The sequence below is a fragment of the Phascolarctos cinereus genome, unplaced genomic scaffold (assembly GCF_003287225.1).
Source record: "Phascolarctos cinereus isolate Bilbo 61053 unplaced genomic scaffold, phaCin_HiC Scaffold_7;HRSCAF=346, whole genome shotgun sequence".
In the NCBI taxonomy this organism is placed as follows: Eukaryota; Metazoa; Chordata; class Mammalia; order Diprotodontia; family Phascolarctidae; genus Phascolarctos; species Phascolarctos cinereus.
This window is the reverse complement of record NW_027556180.1, coordinates 41630096-41655398: the sequence shown is the minus strand read 5'-3', so window position 1 is coordinate 41655398 and position 25303 is coordinate 41630096. Positions and strand designations below refer to the sequence as shown.

Genomic DNA, 25303 nt, shown 5'->3' with positions numbered 1-25303 from the left:
CTAGGGATAGGAAATCACCAACCATTGCAGCATAGGAAGTATATGACATAGGGCATGAAGGAGATCATTCAGTTACTAGTTAACACCCAAAACTAACTGAATTATTCTATTTCAGAACAACTGCAAAGTTACCGGTCACATGGAGTGGTAGCCACCCCAGGCCCTCCCCACACCCCATACTGCTTTGAAATGACCACTCTCTCCAAAATACAAAACCAAGGAAATGCAGTCCTCTTTTGCACTGTAGTAACAATTTTCAGAAGTTTGACTTTTGAGGTTCAATATTTTAACTCTGATTTCACTAAGTGCCACCTTAAAGCTTGTCCAACTTTTCTCAGACTGCCAATGTAGCTGAAGAATTTGTCTTACATTTGACCGTCCTAGTTAGGTTAACTTTTCAAGTTAACAAATTTAAAAGCTTTCCTACAATTTCCTTAATCAGATTTTTCACGTTAGAAGCAAAAAAACCCCTCACAATTCTTCACAGGCTTGATACCCACAAGGTCCTAGTAGTCATGGCTAGAAGCAACTTGAGGATATTCCAGTCTAACTCATTTTAGGCCAAGGGGAAGTTTTAACCTGGGGTCTGTTCTAACATTTCAACAGGATGTTTCCTTTGTAATCCTATGTATTTCATATGCTGCATTTAAATACATTTTTTGAAAGAATTCATAGGCTTCGTCAGACAGACAGGAGTATCCCATGACAAAAAAAAAGGAGGGAGGGAGCACTGAGAATATGTTGCAGCAGAGTTCCCTGTTTGAGGTCATGTAGGTAGGGTGATTTAAACTTGAGTTCTCAAACTCCAGGCCCAGCATGCTTTGCCTGTAAGCCATGAAGAACTAGGGGTGATGATTCAGTAATCGCTTCTTTCCAAATAACTACCCCTACCCATTTTATAGCTCACTTATAACTGGAGGTGGGGTGGGGGAATGGTACAAAGATGGGAGGATGGGAATAAAAATTTACTTAAAAGGTGAACTGAACTTTATACATTTTTTGGTGGGAAAACTTAGACTGAGGTTAAGTATTTGAAATTTTCCTTTTATCCAAAAAAACAAAGAACCTCCCTTCCTCATTCCCAACACTCCCCCACCCCCAGACCAAGTATTGTCTCTGTAGTCAGTACTGGATGGCAGTAACCCAGCTTATTGAGGTAGTGCAAACATGCCCACCAACTCTGACCACTGATTTTTAATGGAACAAATTGGTTTTCATTTTTTGAGGCTGAGACTTAATTGGGGGGGGGGGGGCATTAAGTGACTTGCCCAGGGTCATACAAGCCAGTGTCAAGTGTCTGCAGCCGGATTTGAAACCATGTTTTTCCTGCACAACCTAGCTGCCCCAAGTTTATTTTTCTTCTAAGATCACGTTAGTAGTTTTGGTTTTACTATGTAATTAAAGCTTCTACTTATGTGGAATTTTAAAAACTACTCATGTTTTCAAAGCATGATCAAAAAGGTGTGAATCATATACTATTGATGGTCGAGACCCCAGAGGGCTGTCTGTTACATAGGTGAGGAAAAGATTGGAAAAAGTGACTTGAGAAATGCAACCATAGTAAGTTGGCAAGGCCAGACATCAAGTCCTGTGACTGCCAGGGCTGTTTCCATCTTTGAAGCAAGATTAAGTGGGCACCCCTTAAGTGAACAAGGGATGGCCATGTCCCCCTGGGAAACTACCTCCAAAAAACCCTAATAAACCCCAAGACAAAAGGGAAGACCCATCTCATAATTGTGTTTTCTGACAAGGTTTTACAAAGACAGATGATCAAAGTGATTAATGGCTTAAGGGGCAGAAAGCCTTTTTCTGTACTTTAGACTAATTTAATCTAAAAGTAAGATAATGCTGGGAATTTAAAAACTAGTCAGAAAGTTCCTTTTTAATAAATAGAAAAGTATGGGGCAGTTAAGTAGGGAGCCCAGCATATTTAAAATCTCAAGATGCTCTGAAGTCTAACTTGTTCTAAGAATATTTCTAACTTAAGAGATAATTCGAACATTCATGTGAAGAAAACATTGGAAAAGCATTCAGATGTCCACTGGTCAAGCTGGTTATCTTCCCAACCATAGGGTGGTGAAGAAAAAATTTTCTTAATCTATGATTAAGCTATTGATTTACAGATGGATCATCTCCCAATCAACGACCTCAAAAATATCTGCTTCACTTGTTAAATCAAATACAAACCGGTGTCTCAAGATAAATTTCCTATACTTCCTAAAAAATGAAATCCGTTCAACCTAATATGGAACTCATTTTTTATTTGGGGAGGGAGGGAAGGGAAGAGAAGAGAATGAGGATGAGAGGAAAAAGTGACCCAAATCAGAACCAGCTCTAATAAAAATGAGTAATTTTCCAATTTAACCTAAAGGAAATGAAAACAGGATTTCTTCCCTTACGTCTGCAAAATGAATTTGCTGGATTGCAATGCTACTTTAAAAATATTTTCACCAAGATGTAAATTATTTTCTGGGAATGGAAGGGAGGTGTGTGAGGGAGAAGAAAGTCACAATTTCAATAGAAATAGAATGTTTTTATGATTACATCATACTCAAATCTTCAAATATGCTCTTCAGAATAAAATTTCCAAGTCATTTTTTCATGGTACAAATTGTGTAACTGTCTTCAGGGCATTTAAAAATCATTTTAAAACTCAATGGAAAATTTAAATCTAACTTTATATAATTCATATCTGTAATTGTATAAAAGTATTATACTTTAAATCAAATTTAGATATTAGTTTTTATGATTAGTAAAGGGAAACTTCTCTAGGCCTATCGGTATTTTTTGACTTTGAACAACTGGGGTAGAAAGTAAAAGTTAAAATCCAGCAAATGGAAGATCAAAGTTTATTTTTTACTACCTGCATACAAAAACATATTGCACATCAAACAACCAAAACAAAAATAAAAATACTCTACTAAGGACTAACATATGTAGTTTATACAGAATAAACCTTCTGGAAATTGATCTTTTCAGTAGTTCAGGTTATGTCTGAATGGACATGACTAATTCAGCTTAGTGTTTTAACTAAAGCTATGTTTGATTTTTAAATACTGTACAGTTTAATAAATAAACCAAACAAAGCCTCAATGTAGAACAGTCACTGCCAATATCACCCAGTGTCCCTGCAGTTTGAGAATTTAACAAATGTATTCCAGTGGTCTGCAGCTTTTCCTCTACATACAGCATTTAAAAAACATGTATTAAAACAGACCAGTTTCCAGACTAAACTAATGGAGAAATTACAATTCAGTGCAAAATATTTTAGACTGCATTTCGTTCTAGTTTTCCTCAGGTGAAGAAGTGGTTGCATATTATTAAAAATGTAACAAAAGCAGCTAATGCTTTCATAAAGAATATTACGTTAGGGATCCCCCCCTCCCCCCATCTCTGCCATATTTCGAAAACAAAATATAACATTTCCTATAGCCAGCAATTCTTTTTAATGTTACATATACTATCTCAAGGCACATCTGATGATATATTTATAACACAGTAGGTGTCAAAGAATGTTTTACATATGATTTCTTCAGGATCCCTCCCCTTTCTTTATTCCAAATGGAGGAACTGAAAGTGCGGTGTCAAGACTGGCGATCCATATCCTATCTTTGGCAAGCTGTACGAGCACTATTGTAAAATGTAATGTAAAAGAACTGTAAACTAGCAACTTCAGTTTATGACACGCCGTTGAGCACAGCAGCTTCCTCAGGAGAATTCTCTTCTTCTTTCAAGATGCCGGACTTCTCTTCTTCAGGGCCGTGCTGCAGTTTGGATGCTTCATCGCCAGATGCACTTGTGTGGGGCCGTTGACGGCCTTTTCTGAAGGCGTGTGCTCTTCAATCACGTCTTTTGCCTGCCAAAGGGAGACAACTGTTTCAACTTTGTTATAAATGTAATCTATCCAAGGAGGACAACAGAGCTACGTGAAAATGTCCTACTCACTAGGAAAAGGGAGAGCTTCACTGCCCTATCCCCACCTGGCATCAAGCTTAATAACAAAAACCAAGATATCTACCTCTTGCTATCCAAACAAGGTGTGTTCCACAAGTGCTTGTCATTTACATCATAATCTGTGTAACCTAGGTAAGACACTGGAACTGCCTCATCACTTGGGAGGTCTGGGTAGAAAAACCCCTCTCTGCCCAGCTCAGATCCCACTGGGCCAGACATGCCTGCTCAAACCCTCAATGGTCTAATAAAACCTCAGTCCAGCATGGGTGTGAAGGCATTTTAATCTTTCACAAGACTAGAAGTTAAGTGTCCATAACTCATATCCATAGAACATCCTTCAAGACTCCATTTCTCTATGACTAAGAAGAGTTATATCACGATGCACATAATGGTAAGGAACTCACTGTTAAAAGGAATCACCTTTTCTTAAGTGGATAATTTTCCTCTCATTCATCTGTTTTGTAAATCCAAATTGCGTTCAAATTTGCTTAATGCAGGGTACACACGTATTTAAGATTTGAAACCTAAGATTTCAAGATTCCTAAGATTCATTATTTAAGAATGAGTTGCATGGAAATAATTTGAAGCACAGATCATTAGAGCTGGAGGGAAATTTAGAGATCCCTAGTCCACTGCCCTCAAAAACAAGGAAACTGAGGCCCAGACAGAGACGTCATTTATCCCAAGTAACACCATTAATCAGTGACGCAACTGACCCATGTAGCGCATGCTTCTGAATACCATCAGTTCAGTGGCTCTGTGACTCCAAGATGTTGCCTCCTCTTCTCATACAGCTCATTTCCCAAATTAAGGATAGGACCATTTATTCCTAAGAATTTTTTTTGGGTAACTGAAGTTGATGATAAATTAAATCAGGTTTTAACTTGATGACACAGTGCTTCAATATAATTTATTGCACTTTTTCTAATTCACACCTAATAATCACTAGTCACCCAGTATCAAGCACATTAGCAAAGAACCCTCTCCTGAGGGAAAAGAAGTTTAGGTATGTTTTAAATGATTAACGTAAGCTTCATCAGGGCACAGAGGACATCCCGTTTGGATTTGTAATCCCAATGCCCAGCACATAGCAGGTGCTCTATTGTTTATAAATATCACACAATGAGAATTAAAGAGGAAAGGGAGGCGGGGGGACACAAGGGCTACAGATTAATTCTGCTTACCATTTCTTTCTTGTTTTTAGTCAAAGTTTCCCTTGGCAAGTTTCTTTGTCTGCTCTGAGACTCAGCTCTGGATATATAATCTGCAACTGTGACTGTTAGAGATGAGAGAGAAAAATTACAGGTACTGAAATATAACAGAACATTCCAAAATGTTCTGGATTTAAAGGGCAGTTCCACCACTGAAGGAGGCCTAATGATAGGTTTCCCATTTCTTTATGGCTAAGTATAATGGATCATATTATGCCAACATTAATGGAGTGTGAAATTTTATCTGTATTAACTCATGGCTGGTGAGTGGAAGAGAATGTGGGCAAGTCATTCTTTGCCAAGCACTCAGCCATGTTTTTGCTGCTGCTGATGACAGGTAAGCCAAGGGGTGGGGGATTGAGGACTGTGGTATAAAACCAACCCCCACAACCTCAGATCCCACTGTGAAGGAAAAATAGTTGACATATGCATGTGAAGGCAGAAGAAATTGCCAACCTTTTTGGACCTCCCCCACTAATTTAACCTTCAAGCAGAATACAAAAGTTAATAAACTAATAATTCACCTCCTACACCCTACAGCAAAATCAAAAGAACAAATTTCTACGAATACTAATTGATGAATTTTAAAAATGAAATATTTTTAAAAGCTGAAAACCTCCATTCAACTTTTAAGGAATAAATTACATAGCTAAATCCTGCACAGTGTTTTGCAAATTTACACTTGTCAAAAATTAATGATGCAGGAACAGTATCTTATAAGTGGAGATATTTAATCAGAAACCTCAAATTGTCACAGATATTCAAGTTTGTTTAAAAAAATGGCTTTAAAAATCACAAATGAAACATTTGCATATTTTTACCATCTAATGCCAACATATTACATCCAAATCAGGGAATAGAAGAACACCAATGAAAAGCATCATGGGGAATTATGTAACTAACAAGCAGTTGCAGGGCAACATGCTAACAAACAGAGCAACACTGGGCAAAGGACACATCCAGGTACAAAAGAAAATCCTGGAAACATTCTCCTGGCCCTGCCACCTGTGGCTGGCTTGGGGGTGATGGGACTAGAAAGGGCTGGCACCATACAACATATACTGACCTCACATGGAGCAAGCCTGAAACTCTGGGGAAGACCATGAAAGTCACCTTGGTTCTATGGACAGCGGGTAGCCTGCAATCATGAAGAACTACCATAATGCTTTGATATAACTAAAATAACTGTAGCAACTCCATAGGCAATTGTTTACTACCTATGATTGTTGACATCAGGGCATAACACCAATCCCAAAGGGGATGTATGTGTATGCTCTGTGTGCAGCAAACAACAAAGTGTATAGGATTATATTTATGATGGCTGTTGGGGGACATCAACTCTATATGAATAATTAAAACTAAAGTTGCATAAAATCTGTAAAAGTATAATCCTCTTACAAGCTACTTAAATATGGGGCATGTGTCAATAAATCTAAGATTAACAGACAACTGTACTGAGTGGATGATCTATTGGGAGGGTAATCTAGAAGTATGATTTCATCACTGCAGGGAATGCTGGGGGCAAAATGTGCCTCCACTTATTTGGCCAATCAGTAATTCACATCCCCTATTTAAGCTCAAAGCACAGCAATTAGGTGACTTGTCGAATTACAGAGCTATTATGTGTTAGAAGTAAAAACCCAAGTTTTCTGATGTATCAGCTTCCCCTATAAACTATGCCACAATGCCTATCTTTAAAACATTAATGGAAAAACCGTTTCCCAATTTCATGGAAAAATTCCCCAAAAAGTTCATTTCTAGTTCATTTCCATAAAGTCTTCATTGTGATTGCTTCAATGCAATAATTTACAAACTTTAATTGGCTAATTTCAAGTATTTTTAAATTATATATATATTGGTGGTTTTGTCATTTGTTCCAAGCTGCAACAGGAATGTACAAATTAAAGGTTCAGGAACTGATTTACTATTTTAGACCCCACAGCTTTTTTGTTCACAAACACTTTCAAAATGGATGTCTATTTTCAAAGCACCTCCTGCCTTTTCCATTGCAAATGTGCCCACCTCAGTACAACTGAAAAGACTTATGTGATAAAATGCTTTCTGATCCTGTGTGTGTGTGTGTGTGTGTGTGCGCGCGCATGCACGTGCATGCATGTGAGAGTGCATGTATTTACACATGAATCTCTTTACAACTGTAGCATCAATTTAAAAATGGTTCTTGGCATTATTTTTTAACCATGCTTCTGGGTTCAGCTTAAGCATTTTAATAGTGGCTTCGTTCTTAGGCATAAAAAAGGAACCCTGCTCTGATATTACTAGGTTGAACAAGAAGTTTTTTAGAATTATTTTTTTCCCTCCAAATGCATGGACAGAGCATATTTGAAATTCAGCCAGGCAGTTTTCTACTGACCATTCAAGGCAGGGAGGCAAGTGCTAAGAAGCGAAGTGTCCTGCACTGGGTCTTCTCAGAAACAGCTTAGATCCAGTTTCCATAGCCTAAGAAATAGCTACTTGCATTTCCTTATCATAATCTAACTCTGCTTGGTTCAATGTACAATTTCAAAAGTAAGCTGAGACACAATTTGGAGAGATCTTAGGGATAAGACCATTTCCCTGTTCAACCTTTTGCTCAATTTAAAATCCATGCTGAAGGATGATGAGATACAGAATTGTGAGTGAGGTGGGGAAAATATGAAATTGTTCCATTTTACTGTAAATGAGGGATACAAAGTTCAATGTTGTTCTTATTTTATTTTTTAACTGGACTTGTGATTTGGGTGAGCAAACAAAGACGCAGAGGGGGGGAACTCAGCACCTTCTCTGAAACTTCAGAATCCTAAGAGGACTGCCTGAGTCACTGACAGGTGCTGGGATTGGCCCAGGTTCACACAGCCAATACATCTCAGAGGAAGGATTAGAACCCAGGTTGTCCAGGAGGCCAGGCTGATTCAATCCACTACACCAAGCTGACTCTTGTAAAACACTTCTTGAATATTTTGAATAAAATGCACGTTAGAAAGTTAAATGCTGATGGATGTGTACTGATTTACTGGACTTGTACTGGCAGGGAATACTATTCTTCCAGTGCTGGCTCCTGTGCCTGGAATCCAGGCTCCTAGACTCCCCTCCCCCTCCCTTCCTTTGTCCTTCACCCCCAGGAATCTGGGAGTGAAGTGAGGCCCAGACAGTGAGGGCAGGCGCTGAAAAGGGAGGAAAGAGAGGCAAGTTGGGCCAAAGGGCAGGGGAGATAATAAAGCACCTAGGCCATTGATCACAGATTTACAATAAGTGGGGGTGGAAATATGCCTTTACTAGTCTTTCCAAATTTAGGAATACTCTGTGATTCACAAGAAGGATTTGCTGCAGGAATGTAGTGTCCAATGCCCTTTAGTCTACCAAAACCCAAGTGCATCACAAAATTAAAGGTATCAAAAGGATCATATTCCACATAAAACTTTTCATTTCATGAACTGTATATAGGTCCTTTTGTGAGTTTTCAACTAGTTTTAAAAGTTTACCAGTTTTGCCATGGAGTTTTATGCCCACAATATTTAGATTAAATACTAAGGGTATTGGCATTTTCAGGTTTTATTTGGGAAGAACCACGAAAGGCTGTGTTATGAAAAAAATTCAAAAATTGCTCAATTTAAACGGGTTTATTTCTGGCTTACACAATTTCTTCACTGGAACTATACATGTGATTTTTCTGAACATAAGAAATAGAAATGTGCTCAAAACAACAGACAGAGCAAATAATTTCCTTTAAAGTACAAATCATGATCATTTCTTTTAAAATAAGTTAGCATTCTTTAAATTAGGTTAAGTATTATTAATTTTTAAAAGGTTAGTAAATATAAAGGAAGGGAATCACACACACCATAATAACAGAACATGCATTTGCCTTGTTAGAAAAAAGGGACGCTTCATATTTGGTTTTTAAAAAATCATCATAATGGCCCATAAAAATGAGGTGTTGGATCCAGGTCTAATAAACAGGCACCACCATGCAAGCTGCCCACACGTCAGTCCATCTCAATCACAATCTAGAACACACTCCCGGGGACCAGAGCAGACTTCCTTCCATCTCAAATGTGAAGAGTCTGACAATTATGCCAAAATTGGAGGAGGGAAAGGGAGAGGGAGTGGGGAGGGTGAGATATTCTTCTTATAAAATTTATTTGTATAGGGCTGGGACATGGAGGAGAACAAGACAAAATATTAGTTCAATTAGACAGGTTATTAAACACTTATTGTGTCTTATTAGTTGAGTCAACAATTTATGCAATGCAAATCTTCAATGTATATGCACATGTGTGCACAGTTAAATAGAAAATAGATATTTTTTAAAAGCAGACATGACATTTTTTCATGCTTGTGACCTGATGTTATCAACAGGTCCACACTCAAGTTACCTGGCTGTCTATCTTCTGCCTGACCCCTGAAGCGACGCCTGCGGCTACGATTGCGTCGCTGGGGTTTTTTTTCACTATCATCTGCAATTGCAAAGTTTACCATGAACTATTCTGACAATAAAAAGTCTTTCCTTCAAAGATTTAAGGGGGAAAGAGAAACTGTTTAGACAAACACCAATGATAAACAATATACAGTACTTTTATGAAATACACTGCTATAATCTTAAACATTTTACAAAGAGATGATAAGTTGAATATGGTCTACAGATTATGGGATGCACAACATTTAAGAATCACATACATTCCTCAGACTATTGAGGAGGTAAGGCCATGTCATCTAGGGGATTATGGGCAGGAATATTTCCATAATACTGACATTTTCACCTGCTTTTACAAGCACACATATAAATATGGACAGAAATCTATACACCTCCCCAGTGAGGTGTTAACACAAACATATGAACTAAAGTTCCAATTCTGAGGTTTTACTCTCTAACTGGGGGTGGTGTGTCTGAGGAAGGTATCTTGTCAGGGCAATGAGGGCAAGGAGTGCCTTATATTGCTTTAGTACTTCATTGATTTAACAGCAGCCCTGATAGCCACTGAAGTCATCCCACCCACACTGAGAAATCCATTGTATCTGGCTACAAAACAGGCTTTACGGGTTGAGAACTAATCATATAGCTCTTATGTCAGACATAAGTTACCAAGACTGCTTAAATGAGTTCTCAACTAAAATTCAACTCATAAATGACATTTAAAACTTCACAGATTAATGGTATATGTACCTAAGTGTTTACATACCTAGACCATTTTCATTAACAGAAGCAGTGTCTGATTCTGTCATTCCGTCCATGAGGACAGCATCGTCATCAGTCCTCCGTCTACGAGACCGCCGGCGGCGGTTAGTGCTGTGATGGGACTCACTGGCATCAGTGTCTGCAGTTTGGTCAGACTCTGTATTGTCAAGCAGGCTGTAAGGATTGCTGTCCGGATCTTTAAGCACTGTGTTTGAAGAAGAGTTATGCCCCAGTTAGGACTTTCATTTGCTATGTCACTAATTTCACCAAAGATCAAATACTTGAAAAAAGGCCACACTGTCAAAGTATTTTTCTATACAAAATTCTGAAACATCCAAATATTAAATTCCACGCTTTCTCTAAAGTTCACTTAATACACCACCCTATTACTGAAAGAACTTTTTCCTTAGCAGATTACAGGCTGTGGGCTGCACTGGTTTTTAATGGCCTACTTTTGAGTAGTCATCAACAACTAACTGTACTTCCATGCAATGGCCACAGTGATGTTACTCTAAACAGAAACAACTGTAACAACTCCGTGCAAAAGCACAAAGGATAAAGATTTATTAAACTTGTTTACTAATGATTAGATAACCTGGGAAAAGTTTATTGCTGTTCTAATTGTAAAACTAATTGTAAAAACTACAAAACTGATCCAAACAATCACTATAATTATAACCAGTGAAGAAAACACTGATGAGTAACTGGATTATCTATGGCCCTTTCCAAGTTTTTAAAGCAATTGATCTACCATTAAGGATTGTCTCACAGTGATCTCGTGAAGCTGCTACTATTACTCTCACTCCCATTTCAGAGATGAGAAAAGAGAGAGGCTCAGGAGAGTTAAGGGACTTGGTCATTCATCTTTGTCTTGAGGCTGAGATTCAAATCTAGGTCCTTCCTAATTCAAATTAGAGCATTCATGTGATGCTGTCTCCTGGGATCACTACAAATCATATACCCTAGTGAACTAAACATAAATAACCCATGAGCTAGGTTATGAGAGATATTCAAAACACATACACATACACACACACACACACACCCCAAAACCAAAAAAACTCCCCCAACCTTATTTTCTTATAGTAACTAGGAAGCATACTAATATAATACTAAGTAGCCAAAGGATTCCACTAGAGACATTCATGGAGGCCAATAAAGCCTAGGGGCTCAAGCATAACAGCTCTGAATGGTCCTGAATTATCATCTTTTCAATAAACTGTGAAGTAACATCTAATCCTTTTGACACAGGCATGCAATATAAAGCAAGGCCTACTGGCCTCTGTTCAAACCAGACATGTTCTGATTTATCATGTATCCAATATGTAGTCTACTAAACTGTAGGCTCACTTTTTTGATTCATATCCTTCCAACCCAAAAAGTTGGGGTGTCACTCATACTACCTAATTAACCGGTGCATACACTACTCTGTTAAATGAGAGGGTCTTCAGTGTTCTGTGGGCATCTCCTGCCTCTAACAAACACACCCCTGTGTATCCTTCACCTTGTACTGAGCAGAAGCAGCAGTTGTATATCTATAGCATCATAACAGTAAACTAAAAAGTGCCAGGCTCACACTCATTTTCAAGAGAAATGTCCCTAACATTGCAGAGCATATTACCGGAGCTAATTGATGACTTTCCACCACGGGGCCCCCCACGCCCTCGACCCCCTGAAACGCTTCGGCCCCTCCCTCCAGGGCGTCTCCGGCTGTCCCGCTGGTGTCTGCTCTCTCGGTCATCTTCTCCAGCCAGCGACCAATCACTCAGCTCATCTTTACGTTCAGACTCTGTTTCAGAGGGATTAGACAGTTCGGAGTTTGTGCCTGAAAGGAAAAAGAACATAAACTAATTGGATCAAGCCAACACATCCTTTAAGTCAATATTTGTTTAGCTGTTGATAGCTACCACTAAACAAAATATAATGACGTTAACTGCTCAACATACTGGAGTAGCCCTAAAGTCTGCCATCATCAACAATTCTGAAAACACTTACTTAGCTTTCTCAGGTGGCAAATCTGATACCAAAAGTCATGATGGGCAAAGTGCCACATGACTAACAATAAGATTTAGGAATTCTACCAACAGATCTGGACGTTCATGAAGATGCTATACATTGGAAACTTTAATAACTTAAGTTTTACATATGGGTAAAAACTGGAAATACTAAGCTGAAGTTATGTCTATCTTCTATGACTTTCATTACAACGAAAACTGACCTGTGGATCTGAAGTCACGCCATGCAATACAAAGTGTAGTGCAGCTGAATGGAACTACAGAAACCTGGTAGGTCAAAATTCCATTTGCTGTCAAAGGCTATTACATCAAAGTCAGTAAAGTTGAGAAGTGGAAGTATAAGAATGCCACTGTTTACCACACACTTAGGATTTCTGTCAAATTTTACTGTTCTCTATATGACATTCTTATTTTCTATTTCGATGCCCTCCCCCAAAGTTTCTCTCCATTACAAAGAATGCCCTGCCCTCCCATGTATCCAAATCTTACCCATTCTTCACAGTTCACACCTAGTTGTTCCTGCCCCCAGCCCACAACTCTCTACCAGTTCTAGAGGACATACTGTATAAAAACAGTAAAGTTAGTAATTAAATGTGTATTGTCTTTGACAATTCGGATTTATTTTAGGGGCTGGAGATCCTGCCCCCTAAAACAGACCATAGGCTCCATGAAGACATGGATACCTCTATGCATCTTCCAAATTGTTGATGTTCCAAAATGCAAAGTACCACACAAACTATTTTAAATGGGTCACAGTACACCAAGGGTTAACAAATCTCCATAAGCTGTGTTTATTTTCCAGGCATTTTCTTTGAATAACTCCAAGCCTCCTGAGCCACACAAAAATGGACAACTTACAAATAATGAAGTTGCTTAGCAACTACTTTCAAATTATGCATCCATTATATAAAAGGTTTAAACATTTTAAAAGCTTTAGTAAAGATCCAAGAAAGTCTCCTCCTTTCCTACCTCCCCTTTGTTAACAAAATTTTCAAAAAACCCCTTTTTTCACAAGCTGCTCAATGTTTGACTAGAGCACAACTACAACTCAGTAGTGACATATAAAGAGAAGGTAGCAAGTTCTAAGTACACTAAAAGTAAAAATGGGAGATTATACTCAATTAAGGTTAATAGTTTTACCTCTCTGGGAATGATTAGTATGGACTTCAAAGTCTCAAAATATTCCTGATTCCCAACTGTGAGGTAAACAGCTTCAAGACCTGAGAACTTTTATCATAAGGCTATGTGGTTGGCAAAGATAACAAAGGAAAAGGAAACCTAAAAAGGAAAAGGAGAGTCTTGGAGGGTTCCTTGATTCTTCCCAGTACTAAGAAAATTATTACCATATAGCATATACAGGTGGCTTTGAAGGCATTTGAACCAATGTATTTCTTTGCTCCATTCACTGCTTTTAGAGAAGACCAACAACATAGAGGCAGAGGGGAATCTACCTAGTTTTCAAAGGTATTCAGGCAACAACAACAAAAAAACCCTTCTAAACCAAAAACGACATTTGTAGTAGAGTATAAGGAACACGTATATCCCCACAACAGTGCATCACCCTCAGAAGTCTCAGAAAAGCCTTTAAATCACAGGTGGGACAGGTGGGAAAGCTGGCCACAGAAGAGGCAACAGTGTTTACTGAAGGAGGCTGATTGTGGAAAACATGAAACTACAGTAGAAGGTACAGATTGGGTACATGAGAAAAGTAAAGCTCTGGGAATGGGTAGGTCTACAGGACACAAATGTAGTAGCTGGGAGGAAGCCAAAACAAACTTTTAAAACCTCATTTAGCCAATTAAGCTCATTGCAAAGCTCCACAGCTTTAACTACACTTAAAATTCTCTTCACGGGTTTGATCCTCATCATTGTGTCTTCTCTACTGCCACTTCAAATTGTTTCTCTCATTTTTAAAAATTCCCATGTGGGAAGACCCTGCCGCTAAACTTAACAAAGGGTTAACTTAGCCTGAATTTGAAAAGCTTCTTCTCAGCTAGGATAAGGAAAGTATTGATCTTTGCATCAATTAACTGATAAAAACTTAATATGCCCAAGAGTATAACAGCAAGAACCATTTCCCAATATATTTACATGATCAAAGACATGAACAATCAATTCTAAAATAAATCATAAACTATCAGCTACATGAGAAAGTGTTGCAAATCGTCAAAAATACAAAATAAATTCTGAGAACTGAAAGAGTAAGCACGACTACAAAACCCAATATACTATACAACAACCAACAATGTAAACAATAAAAATTAAATGAATTCTATGTAATTATAATGACCAAACTTTGACACTGTGAAAAGTGTGGAGGGGGGAAACCCTCTTCTCATAGAGGAGAGTGTGAAAACAAGAGGACATGTATGATCATACAATGGTGTAGATATACAGTCGAATCTGATCAACGTCTTAGCTGTCTGAATTTGCTTTACAAATTTTTTTTTTTGCCATAAAGCATAGCCTGATTAGGGAGGGGAGGGGGATTTGGAAGAAGGCCTATTAAACAAATATGAAGCAAAACATTTTTCAAATATTTTAAATTTCTGTTAAAATTATGATTTCAAAATTCGAAGGAGGAAGGAATACAGCCACAAGAAACAATAAAGTGTGAGTAACAGACAATTGTTTTCACATCATTAGTCCAAAAACACTCTACCATAATAATGATCAGGGGGAAAAAAAAACACAAAACACTTTTTTGGAACAAAGTTTTAAAATCATTTTTAGCAGACGTAAGGTCCACCTGTCCATATTTTTAAATTCCTGAGAAAATTAGGCAAACTATAAGGACTTTTTTTAATCCTTCCTCAAGAATGACTGTATGGAAACAGGCGCATAGAAATAAGTGCCCTATAATAAGCACACTTGTAAACAAAATGTAAAGACTAAATACAATTCAAAAGTAGCAACCAGCCATAAGGAGTCTATGAATTGTTCCTGAAGTGACTCAGATGGAAGAGTGCCACCTACTGAATAATCCAAAAAACTTTCTCCTTATAGTGATTTTCCAAATTTGACTCTCTAATAGATGAACAAAGGCCAACATGGGGGGGGGGGGGGCGCACGCGCACGCCAAGGGAGCACAGCTTCATGCCTAAGGTAGCCCTTGAAGGCTACTGGGAATCTGAATAGTGTAAAGGTGGCATGGGAAGACATCTAAAGCACATGGGGAGGTGGGGAAGGACAAAAGCATCCGGGCATTAATGTGGAGAAGGGCTGACTTCTTGTACAGAAGGAATGACAAAAACAGGCCATTTGATTGGGATGGATATGGTAGGTACAAAGGGTACCTTAAGGAATAATTCCCCTGGAAAGGCAGGTAGGAGTCAGATAGGTGTGTTATTTATTAGCCACCCAACAACTGTACCTAAGGATCCCTGCAAGCTGCAGGTTGACATATTAACACTATTTTGTAAAATATTTCCAAATTACATTTGGATTTGACTCAAGGCCTGCATGAACTCTGCTCTAAGGAGTGCTCTGGTCAGCTGGGAACTTTCAGAAAAGCCCTTCAGCAGCTCTGTGGAGGTTGTAAAGAGGGGAGACACTGGACACTGAGGCTCATGAGGCAGGTGAGAGAGGATGATGCCTCAACTCAGGTGATCAATAACTGAGACTGGGGTTCATTTTGAACTTCTTTAGATTTCAGAAATAATTAAAAAGGCAAGAAATGAGTGATGGGGGAAGATGAGAAAAGCATCTATTTGTAAAAATGGGAAAAAGAACACTCCTAAATCATAATATAATTATGCCTTCTATTTTTCTATTTATGCCTTGGGCTTAAAATGAATACTATACAAAAGTGTTCCATCATATAGCAACATGGTATGACAAGGACATTGGATATGACCCAAAATACAGCAAAATGGTCCAAAGAAATTAACTCATTAGTGTTAATATCATCTTTTATGACAAAATAAATATTTAGTAATTGTTATATGAAGGCATGGTTCCTGATTTGTTAAATAAGCCTCTCCTCCCCCCCCCCCCATGGTTGGGAGAAGAGGAAGTCAAGGCATACTTGTATATTTGTGACAATAGATTTTGCCATCATACTTGAACAGATGGCCAATAAAAGTACTGTCCACAGGAACAAAATTTCTGCATTCTTTTTTGTTTCAAAAGTATAGTTAAAAATGTTCCTTTGATATCGCATGTCTGCTAGTAGAAAAAAGAATCCACAGGACAAACTTCTGTTTGAATTTAGTCTTTGGAAACAGTCTCTCTATACACAGTTCCTTTTATTCTCTTCTCAGAAAACAGCTTCAAAGTCAGTGTTCTTTTTGCCACAGTGACCAGGAAAACTATAAGCTAATTCAGTGCCCAAATACAGTAATCTAAGATGTCTAAGCTTTATTAATTCTGTTTCCTTTTGAGGAAATTTTCCTTTACACATGGTTTTATTTTAAATTGCCTTAATCTTGCCTATTTTGCATTGTTTATTTCTATAATCAACTCAAATCCACCTGAAGTATGTGTGCTACAAATCTTAAAAATTTCTAAAATAAACAATGAAAAAGATAAGTGAGCTAAGTTACCCTTAAAATATAACTTAACTGAAAAACTCTTTAAAGACTAGGTTTCTTGACAGAACCTTCAAGTATCTCCTACAAAGGAGAATTTGCTGATAAACAGAATATACTCCCTGACTCCTAAGCAGAAAATGTATGAAAAGAAGGTCTGCAGCTGAAGTGACAACTGGTTAGTTAGCTATGTATGCACAACAAGGCTGGCAATGCCTTTCCATTACCTAGCCTATTTCCATGAATGTAGAAAAAGGAGAAAGAAAAGGGAGGAGACTAGTGACATCAGTGGTGACCAGAAAGGGCAGAAACAGAAATCCCAAACCCCTAAAGCTCTACTGCCTGAGATTCCCAGAAGCTCTAGGCACAAGACACCTTTGTGTGAGGGTCAGAGATCTTACAGCCTTCAGCTGACCACAATTCCATCAGTGACAGATAAGGTAAGTCCATCATACAGCAATATACTCCAGCCTACACAATGTTTAACACAAGCAATTAATCCAGGGGAGATGGCTCTTTTTATTTCTTTTCTTTTTTTTGGCAAGGCAATCAGGGTTAAGTGACTTGCCCAGGGGTCACACAGCTAGTTGAGTATATGTCTAAGGCTGGATTTGAACTTGGGTCCTCATGACTCCAGGGCTGGCACTCTACATACTCCTTAGCTGCCCCCTCTGTTTTCATTTCTTCAAACAGCCCTTTGCTTATCAATCACTGTACTGAACTATCCATTCAGTTAGTTGTTCATATTCATTCTACTTCTAAGATCAATTGGCAAATAACTGGATATGAAAAGCAGGCTTAAGGAGAGGAACATTAGCATTTCCTGCCAAATATGAAAATTTAAGTTTCATGAAATATGAAACATAAATAGGCATATCTATCCCCCAAAACAAAACTGCATTAGGTCAATAAATACAAATCATTCTTTTTACCATAACCAGATGTATAATTAGGGCCGCGACGACCTCTGCCTCTTCCACTATAAGACCTAGAACCTTGTACAGAAGAAACGGTACTCTCATCAGTGGCATAGCCTTTCTCTTTTTCGGGCCCTCTGGTGGAAGAGGGTCTGAAACCCATACCGATCTGCCGGAGCTGCTCATCAATCTGAAGCCTCTCCATCCTTAGCTGCTCTACTTCCTGGAATAAAAAGAGGAAACCTTATGAGTCATCTTTCAGAGCTCGTACATTAATTCCATTCTGCCCCAGCCCAAGAGAACCTGTGGCACCACAATGTATTCAATCATCAAAAAACATTAGATCTCATTCATGCTGTAATGAATTGTATCAGCCAAGGATTTTTAAAAAATTGTTACTTGATGAAAAAATAACACCGATACTTTTTTAAACTATTGACTTTAACAGCTCAGCTTTCAAACTATTATGTTACCAAGAATAAGCTTCTAATAAAGGGTCTCAGAACATCTTTAGAGTACTTTTGAACAGGGACTACATTAAATGATTTACATGTAATGAAACCATTGGAAAGCCAGAGTAAAAACCATGTTATATTTAAATCTTTTAAAAGGTATATATTCTATTATCAAGTTCCTCGGGTGCTCTACTCAACTACTTTATCAGTTGATTATCCAAAGAGTTACACGGAATTGTTTTAACAGAAGTTTTCAAGCAATGCCACCTGGATTAACAGAGGTAGGAGACGTTTTTTCTAAGAGGAGAGCACAATAGTAGCCAGTTTAGGTCGAACTTCTCTGTAGCATCTGTATCTATGTATTTTCTACATTAAAGATATGCATTATTTTTAATTCTCTTTCTGTCATGTACAGAAAGGAGCAGAAGATATTCTGGAAGCTAATACAAAGGCTAGAACATAGAAACAAAGATTATACTTTTCCCTAGTTCTCTTAGTTTAGCAGGACTAGATTTCCCATGTCACAAGGAGAGCAAATTGAGATTGAAGGCACATGATTCAAGAACTTCAAGTGCCCCAGAGCTGCTCTATAGAAAGTACCTGATACCAAAATAAGATTTCACAAGCTTTGAAATAAACACCCTATAAAAATCAAAAAACCAAGATTAGAAATAAGATCAGGTAAATATTCAAGAGAAAGGTACTGAATTACATGAGAATATTTGTGTTCTTTATACCCTACTCTTATGTATCAGCTCCGCATCATGTACAGTTACTGCCAAGAAAGAGTTTGTGGTGACTTCTCAAAACAATTTCTTAATTAGGAGCTGAATTTCTATTTAACATGAAGTAGATAACACTCAACCTGTCAAAAAAATTCTCAGCAAAATAAAATCGAGGGGGGTGGAGCCAAGATGACAGAGTAAAAGCAGTGACTTGCTTGAGCTCTCCCCCAAACCCCTCCAAATACCTGTAAAAAAATGGCTTCAAACAAATTCTAAAGCAGCAGAACCCACAAAAATACAAAGTGAAACAAATTTCCAGCCCAAAATAAAATTGAGATTTCTCTTCAGAATACCTACCTTTAGGTAAGCAATGTGATATTCTAGAAGAACTTGTACGTTTCCAATGCTTTCTTTAGTGCCAACAAATACAAAAGGGACCATTCCCTGGAAAGAGAGGGGATGAAAAGAGTGCATGGAAAAGTAAAAAGAATCTTCATTATAAAAAATTCCAAAGTGAAGTTGGATACAGCAATATTCAAATAAAATTTAAAAACACATTCACCTCTTTTCATTTAATTGATGACAACAAAAATAAACTGAAAGTATTATAAAGAATCTAAAAGATAAAATGCTTACAAGTCTTCCCTGGGCTTCTTAAAAACCTTATTTTGTGTTCAAAGAGTAAGAACGCCAATTGTTCCCCCCTTCCCCCCAAAGATAGACTCTTGCTTTCTCATTTGGTTCAATTCTCAAGGCGCTTTTAGGTTAACACCATCTATGACTATGAATTGAACTTAAGTTGGAAATCTCTTCCACATTCCTTCAAGGGCAACAACTCATGGAACCAACAAGCACCTCTCTCCTGGTCTTCAGGAAATGGGCTCAGCCAATTTAGCTGCAATGAGGTAGAATCCCCCCCACTCTGAACCAGCTCAAACTGTTACAAGTTTTCCTTATAGAAAGGTAGTGGGGATGTCTGCACAGTATATATGGATGAAATTCAGGCTGACCTCAATATATAACATGTAGACATTATGGCATACAGTACACAGTGAGTGGAATAAGGATATTTTCTAACTATCCTCCAATGGAAAAAATCTAGTAGGATCCAATAATGTAAATTTAGACTACTGGACATAAGCAGATAATAGGAGAGAAATAAAAGGATCAGTTAGTTCAGCATACTGGTATTCTGGATACCTCTGCCCCCCCTTCTGTTGAATGGATGGGGTATTTAAAAAATGGCCATTTTGCTACTGAACCTTTTCATCTAACTGGAAGCATCAAATCTGAAAGGTAAAAGTATGGGATGTAGTATCCTCCAATAATGGCAGAACTACAAAGTGTTAAGGATGTTTTAATAGCCATCCTTTTAAAATGTCATCTTTAGTTTTTAACATAACAATCCAAGAACTAAAATCATTGCCTAAATCCCATAAAGGTTTAAATAACTTCATCTCAAGGGAATCACAGAGGCAATCATTGAGCAATTTAACTCACCAGTAAGCAATCACTATTTATAAAGCAATAACTATAAGAAAGGCAGTTCATGTTTTTATACTTAAAAAAGGAGAAATACACTCATTGCCTGCAGGGAGCTTATAATCTAGCGGAGGAGATAAGACATGATCAGGTAAAATACAAGACATAAAAATAATAATTCAACGCAGTTACCTAAGTAATGTCACTAGATTTATCATTGTTTAATTGGAGAACAAATGAAAAGACAACAGCTGTAGGAATTAGAAAAGGGAGGTTCGCTAAACAAAGTAGGAGCTGTGCAGGTGCTTGAAGGACATGGGATGGACCAGCCAGGAGGAAGCTGCAGACATGCGATGTTGTTGTGTTAGAGTACACAATTCAAGTGGAGTTATGTCCATTTGATTTCACTCCTTTGAGGGAAAGCCAGACTGCAGTGGGAGTCAAAAGGGACTTAACTATCAGGCTAAGGAGTGTGGACTTGATCCGACTGGAGAGTTCAGAGTGGACAGGAGGAAGGACAAACTGGATGAAGGAAGAGCAGCGAAGCTGTCGCTGAGTTCCTGGGACTTGTATGATTCACTCCCAAAGAAGAGTAAGCATAGTTTTGGTGACTGGTGTGCAGGGGGGATTGAAAGAGAAAGAGCAAAGATAAATTATAGATTTTAATCAGTCACTAATAGATTGGCATCAACAGGCAACTGAGGGAGGTGGGGAGATTTTGAGGGAATAAAGTTGTTTCTGAAATGAGTGGAATATACTTGTAGCAGGGAACTGGAAGTATAGGACAGATGTTCTGGTGAAAAGTGCAAACTCAGGACAGTAAACTATGTAGAAAAGAGATGAAGCCACAGGAGTACAGAAGATCTCCAAGGGAAAGTATAGGTGAAAAACACAAAGCTGATGACAACATAACATTAGGAAATATTTATGTATATTATTGAAGGAAGGAAAAAAAAACCCACTGCAGAGCAAAAAAGCATTATGCAAAAGCAATTTTCAAAGTGAGATAAGACAAAAACATTCCCAAGTGAGATACTGAGAGGCAAATAAATGCCTTTAGCTCAAGGTCACAAAGTACATTAAACAGCAGAAAACCAGAACCATGTTGAGTCATGTTGCTTTACCAATAAAGCATTTTTATTGACAGGTTAACAAAATTTCACAAGATCTCTTATACTGTATTTTAAGAAAAAATTTTTAAAAGTCCACGTCCACAGACACAGAACTTAGACCTCCAAACCTAAAACACCACCAAATTCTCAAAGGGCCCATCACTCTTTTATCACTTAAGCAATCGCCTAAAATATTCTATCATTTCATCACTGTTCAGTTTAAGCAATATCTAGAAGGCCTTATTTCAGAGACCAAGAATAGGAAATTAATTTAAAAACAACGTATGTAACCAACTAGAATAATTGAAAATTAAAAAAACTATACATCAATAAATCAATTAGAAAGAGCACATAAAAGTAAAGTTTCAAAAAAGGAAAGGCTTAAAAATCAACTTACATCTTCTCTTGGTAGTTTATTTTCATTGTCTCCTTCAATTCTCACCCTAACCACTCCAGATTTGTCCACAATCTCTTGAATCACCTTGCCATTTTTCCCAATAACTTTTCCTTTAATGAGAAAACAAGGATATAACTTATTAAAATGCCACTTTTGTAATTTTACCAGCAACATGAACAAATTCTTTATTACTAGCTCTAAGTTCATGAACCAAACTAACCTTTGCTTCATTGCCAATTCACCAGTAGTCAGAAGATTAACCAACAAAACAAGAGGCAGCCCAAAGATTCCTCCTCTTTGGAAGGACATAGCCTCCACAATACTGTTATCATGTGGAACTCAGATGTGAGACCACGCGGTCATTCCTTAAAAGTCATGTCTGCACCAGACCTCTGCTTTTATTCAAAATATAAATTCCTGTACATTTAACGTTTTCATAAAGCTTAAACATTACACCTGGAAGCTCAGCAACTGACTGGCATTATCCAACTAAACAATCTGAAGGATCTATGTTCACTTCATTTTTATTTAGAAGTTAACTTGTGATTTCATCAATGCATAGAAGTCTAGTAGGTGTGGATAAAATCCTACACCAGTCAATAGATCTTCTGGAACTGAGAATTTAAATGGCTTTGTGCACCTATCTAGCATGCTAAAAGGCAGCACTTGAAGCCAGGTCTTCCATCATGGTTTGGACCTCTAATTATTGCAAATTATGACACAGATGCATTTATAATGACATACATATATAGACAATATTGGTGGGATTATTAGTAAATGATCACATTTCTATCCCCAAAGTATCGGGAATCCTCCCGTGCCAGGACCTCATTAAAGAAATCTGGCTTTTCAGACTAAACTACTGGAAAGCTATTCTTGGAAGCCCTACAATAATGGAATCTTCAATGGGGAAAGTATCTGTTGTCCATGGATTGGGAAGCTCATCACAAGAAGGCTGACCCTGTCAGAAGGAGCACCCACATCAATATTCATCGCTATCCTTTCAATGCATCCAAAGTGTTCGATTTCCATAAGTCTTAGACTTTACACCACAAAGGCAGTTTTTTACTTAACACAGTACAGAGAACTTGAAAGCAGAGTTAATCTGCTAATTGTTTTTCCTTATTCATACACCGGCTGGTGTTGGAACACACATTGAAAAAAAAAACCCAAAAAACAACATTATAATGAATCCATTTCTGTGATTTTTCACACTTTTAATTTCTAGTTCAGTTATTTGCTGAAGACCCACTTTGAACAGGGCACTATACTGTGGGGAAAATATAAAAAGAATATAGCTTTCTATCTTAAAGTAACTCAAAATCTAGTTTGCTGATTAAAAATATTCCTACTTTGAAAAGAAGGAAGATCACTTAGCATCCTCCCAACTTAGAGCTCTTTGTGTTGGCTTTACAGTTTGTAAAGCACTTTCCTCACAACCACCCCGTGAGGTAGGTTGGGCAATGATCTTTATAAAGATGATAAAAATGTGGCTCAGGGATGTTCAAGGACTTGTCCCAAGTCACATGACTACTCAGTGAAAGAAAGAGAACTCAAGCCAGGACTCCTGTCACAAAGTTCTGTGCTCTTTCCACCATACCACCCTCTAGCAAACCAAATCCAAAACTTAAGAATTGTTTAGTAAATCCACGGAAAGCATATTATAATACAAATTCCATGAAACGTTGTATTATCCCATTGATTTACATTAATAAATCATATTCATTCCCTCAGAACCATCCAGTACTAACCTAGACCTGTGTTGCTTCTTGGTAAAGAAGTTGTAAAAACCACATTTTTGCCATAGCATGCAGGGAAGGCCGGATGCAACACAAAAGGATAACAGGGCAGTGGCAGCACCAAGCCAGCCTTTAGCCAAGCAGTGAAAAGGTCCCTCTCCCCCCTCCAGCTTCACCCCCACTAATAGTCAGGGGTAAGGCAAATCAACCCAAGAGTTAGCAGAGGCAGCAGCAACAGCCAGGCACTAAATCAAGATGAAGAAATGCTGATGGAGGCAGTTCTTCTCAGTCCTGAGAAACACCCCCAACAGGACATCAGCAGGTTAATCCAACGGCAGCCTTCCTTTGCCAATTCTGTGGAGTTCTACGGATTCCATCCCTGGCTCCAAGATGCAGGCAATTTAATTGAGAAAGCAAGCCCCTCTTGTGTAGTCTCCCAGTCCCGTCTTCTCCCCCATAAGGTCTCTGACCCTCCCTCTCCCTCCCATGTGAGCTATAGCAGCAGTAGGTGAACTCAAATCATCCTTCTTGGGGCCAGTGGCAGGAACCTACCTCCAAGTTTTAATCAGCCCCACCACAGACTGAATGTGTACCTTAATTGATCATTTCCATAGGTATAAACTCCATAGAGCAGACTGACAAAAGTGAAGCATACCTGCAGTACAAATTGAGCATAAGTGCTGGGGGGACACAGAGTGGAGAGGTGAACTGGAGGTGGGGAAACTGGGAAACATTAAGTTGTCAGGGGACATTTGCAACCTAGAAGGTTTGAGCTATGACCTCCTAAACACCAGACTGATTTTCCTGATGGTTATGGCCAAGGATGTAAAAGATCCATTTCTCTTCTCACTCCTCTGTCTCTGATGTGCCAAGAATACTCTGAGTTGAAGGGCAGTGCTGCTGCATGGAGGCCATGGGGAAAATCTCTCCAACAAGCCTGGGGCAGTGTCAAGCCTGTACTGCCCAGAGGGGAGCTTGCTGCTCCTGCTCTCCTATCCTGCCCAGGATCATGCAATGCAAACAACACAGAGCAATCTAAGCGGAATGGAAGAGACTTAAAAAAAAGAGAGACAGAGACTCAAAAAAGCTGTTGAATCAACCTAAGCAGGAGACTGTCCCTGATTTTTCAGGAATTCCGGTACTTCTCAACCCTGGAAATCCTACCCACAGAGACCATGGAAGTGCAATACAGAATTTTAAAACAGCAAGACACTCGCTATAAAGATGAGGTTACTGAAGCTGAGAAATAAATAAATGATAACTAATTCAAGTACTACAGAAACAAGGCCCATGATAAATAAATAAATTAAAAAAAACCACAACAACCAAAAAAAACACCAGTCTGTCAAACAAGCCAGCAGGGGAATAAAAGGATATCACATCAAGTTTTTTCTCTTTATATTGTATTTTACCCCTCAATGCCTTTCACTATAGAATAAATGAGCAGTTTAATCCTAAAATAATTGACAGCCAAAGATAGGCATATCACCAGTAAGAAAATGCCTGTTTATTTTTTGATTAAAAAGAAAATTTTCTAAAATTATGTTGAAATCACAATACTATGGAATTCAAAGATGTGTCCCAAATACTTGGT

At 38.2% G+C, this 25303-nt stretch overlaps 1 protein-coding gene across 1 annotated transcript in view; it reads right to left on the bottom strand.

Annotated features, from left to right (window-relative positions):
• Window positions 1-2835: 2835 nt before the first annotated feature.
• Window positions 2836-25303, bottom strand: part of FXR1 (FMR1 autosomal homolog 1) — a 61475-nt gene continuing 39007 nt past the window's right edge. The window contains 10 exon segments of the mRNA XM_078147456.1: window positions 2836-3800; window positions 3803-3856; window positions 5139-5230; window positions 9539-9619; window positions 10343-10543; window positions 11960-12163; window positions 17815-17877; window positions 17965-18022; window positions 19337-19423; window positions 21971-22080. Coding sequence (XP_078003582.1) covers window positions 3678-3800; window positions 3803-3856; window positions 5139-5230; window positions 9539-9619; window positions 10343-10543; window positions 11960-12163; window positions 17815-17877; window positions 17965-18022; window positions 19337-19423; window positions 21971-22080 — 1073 coding nt within the window. The 3' untranslated portion in view covers window positions 2836-3677.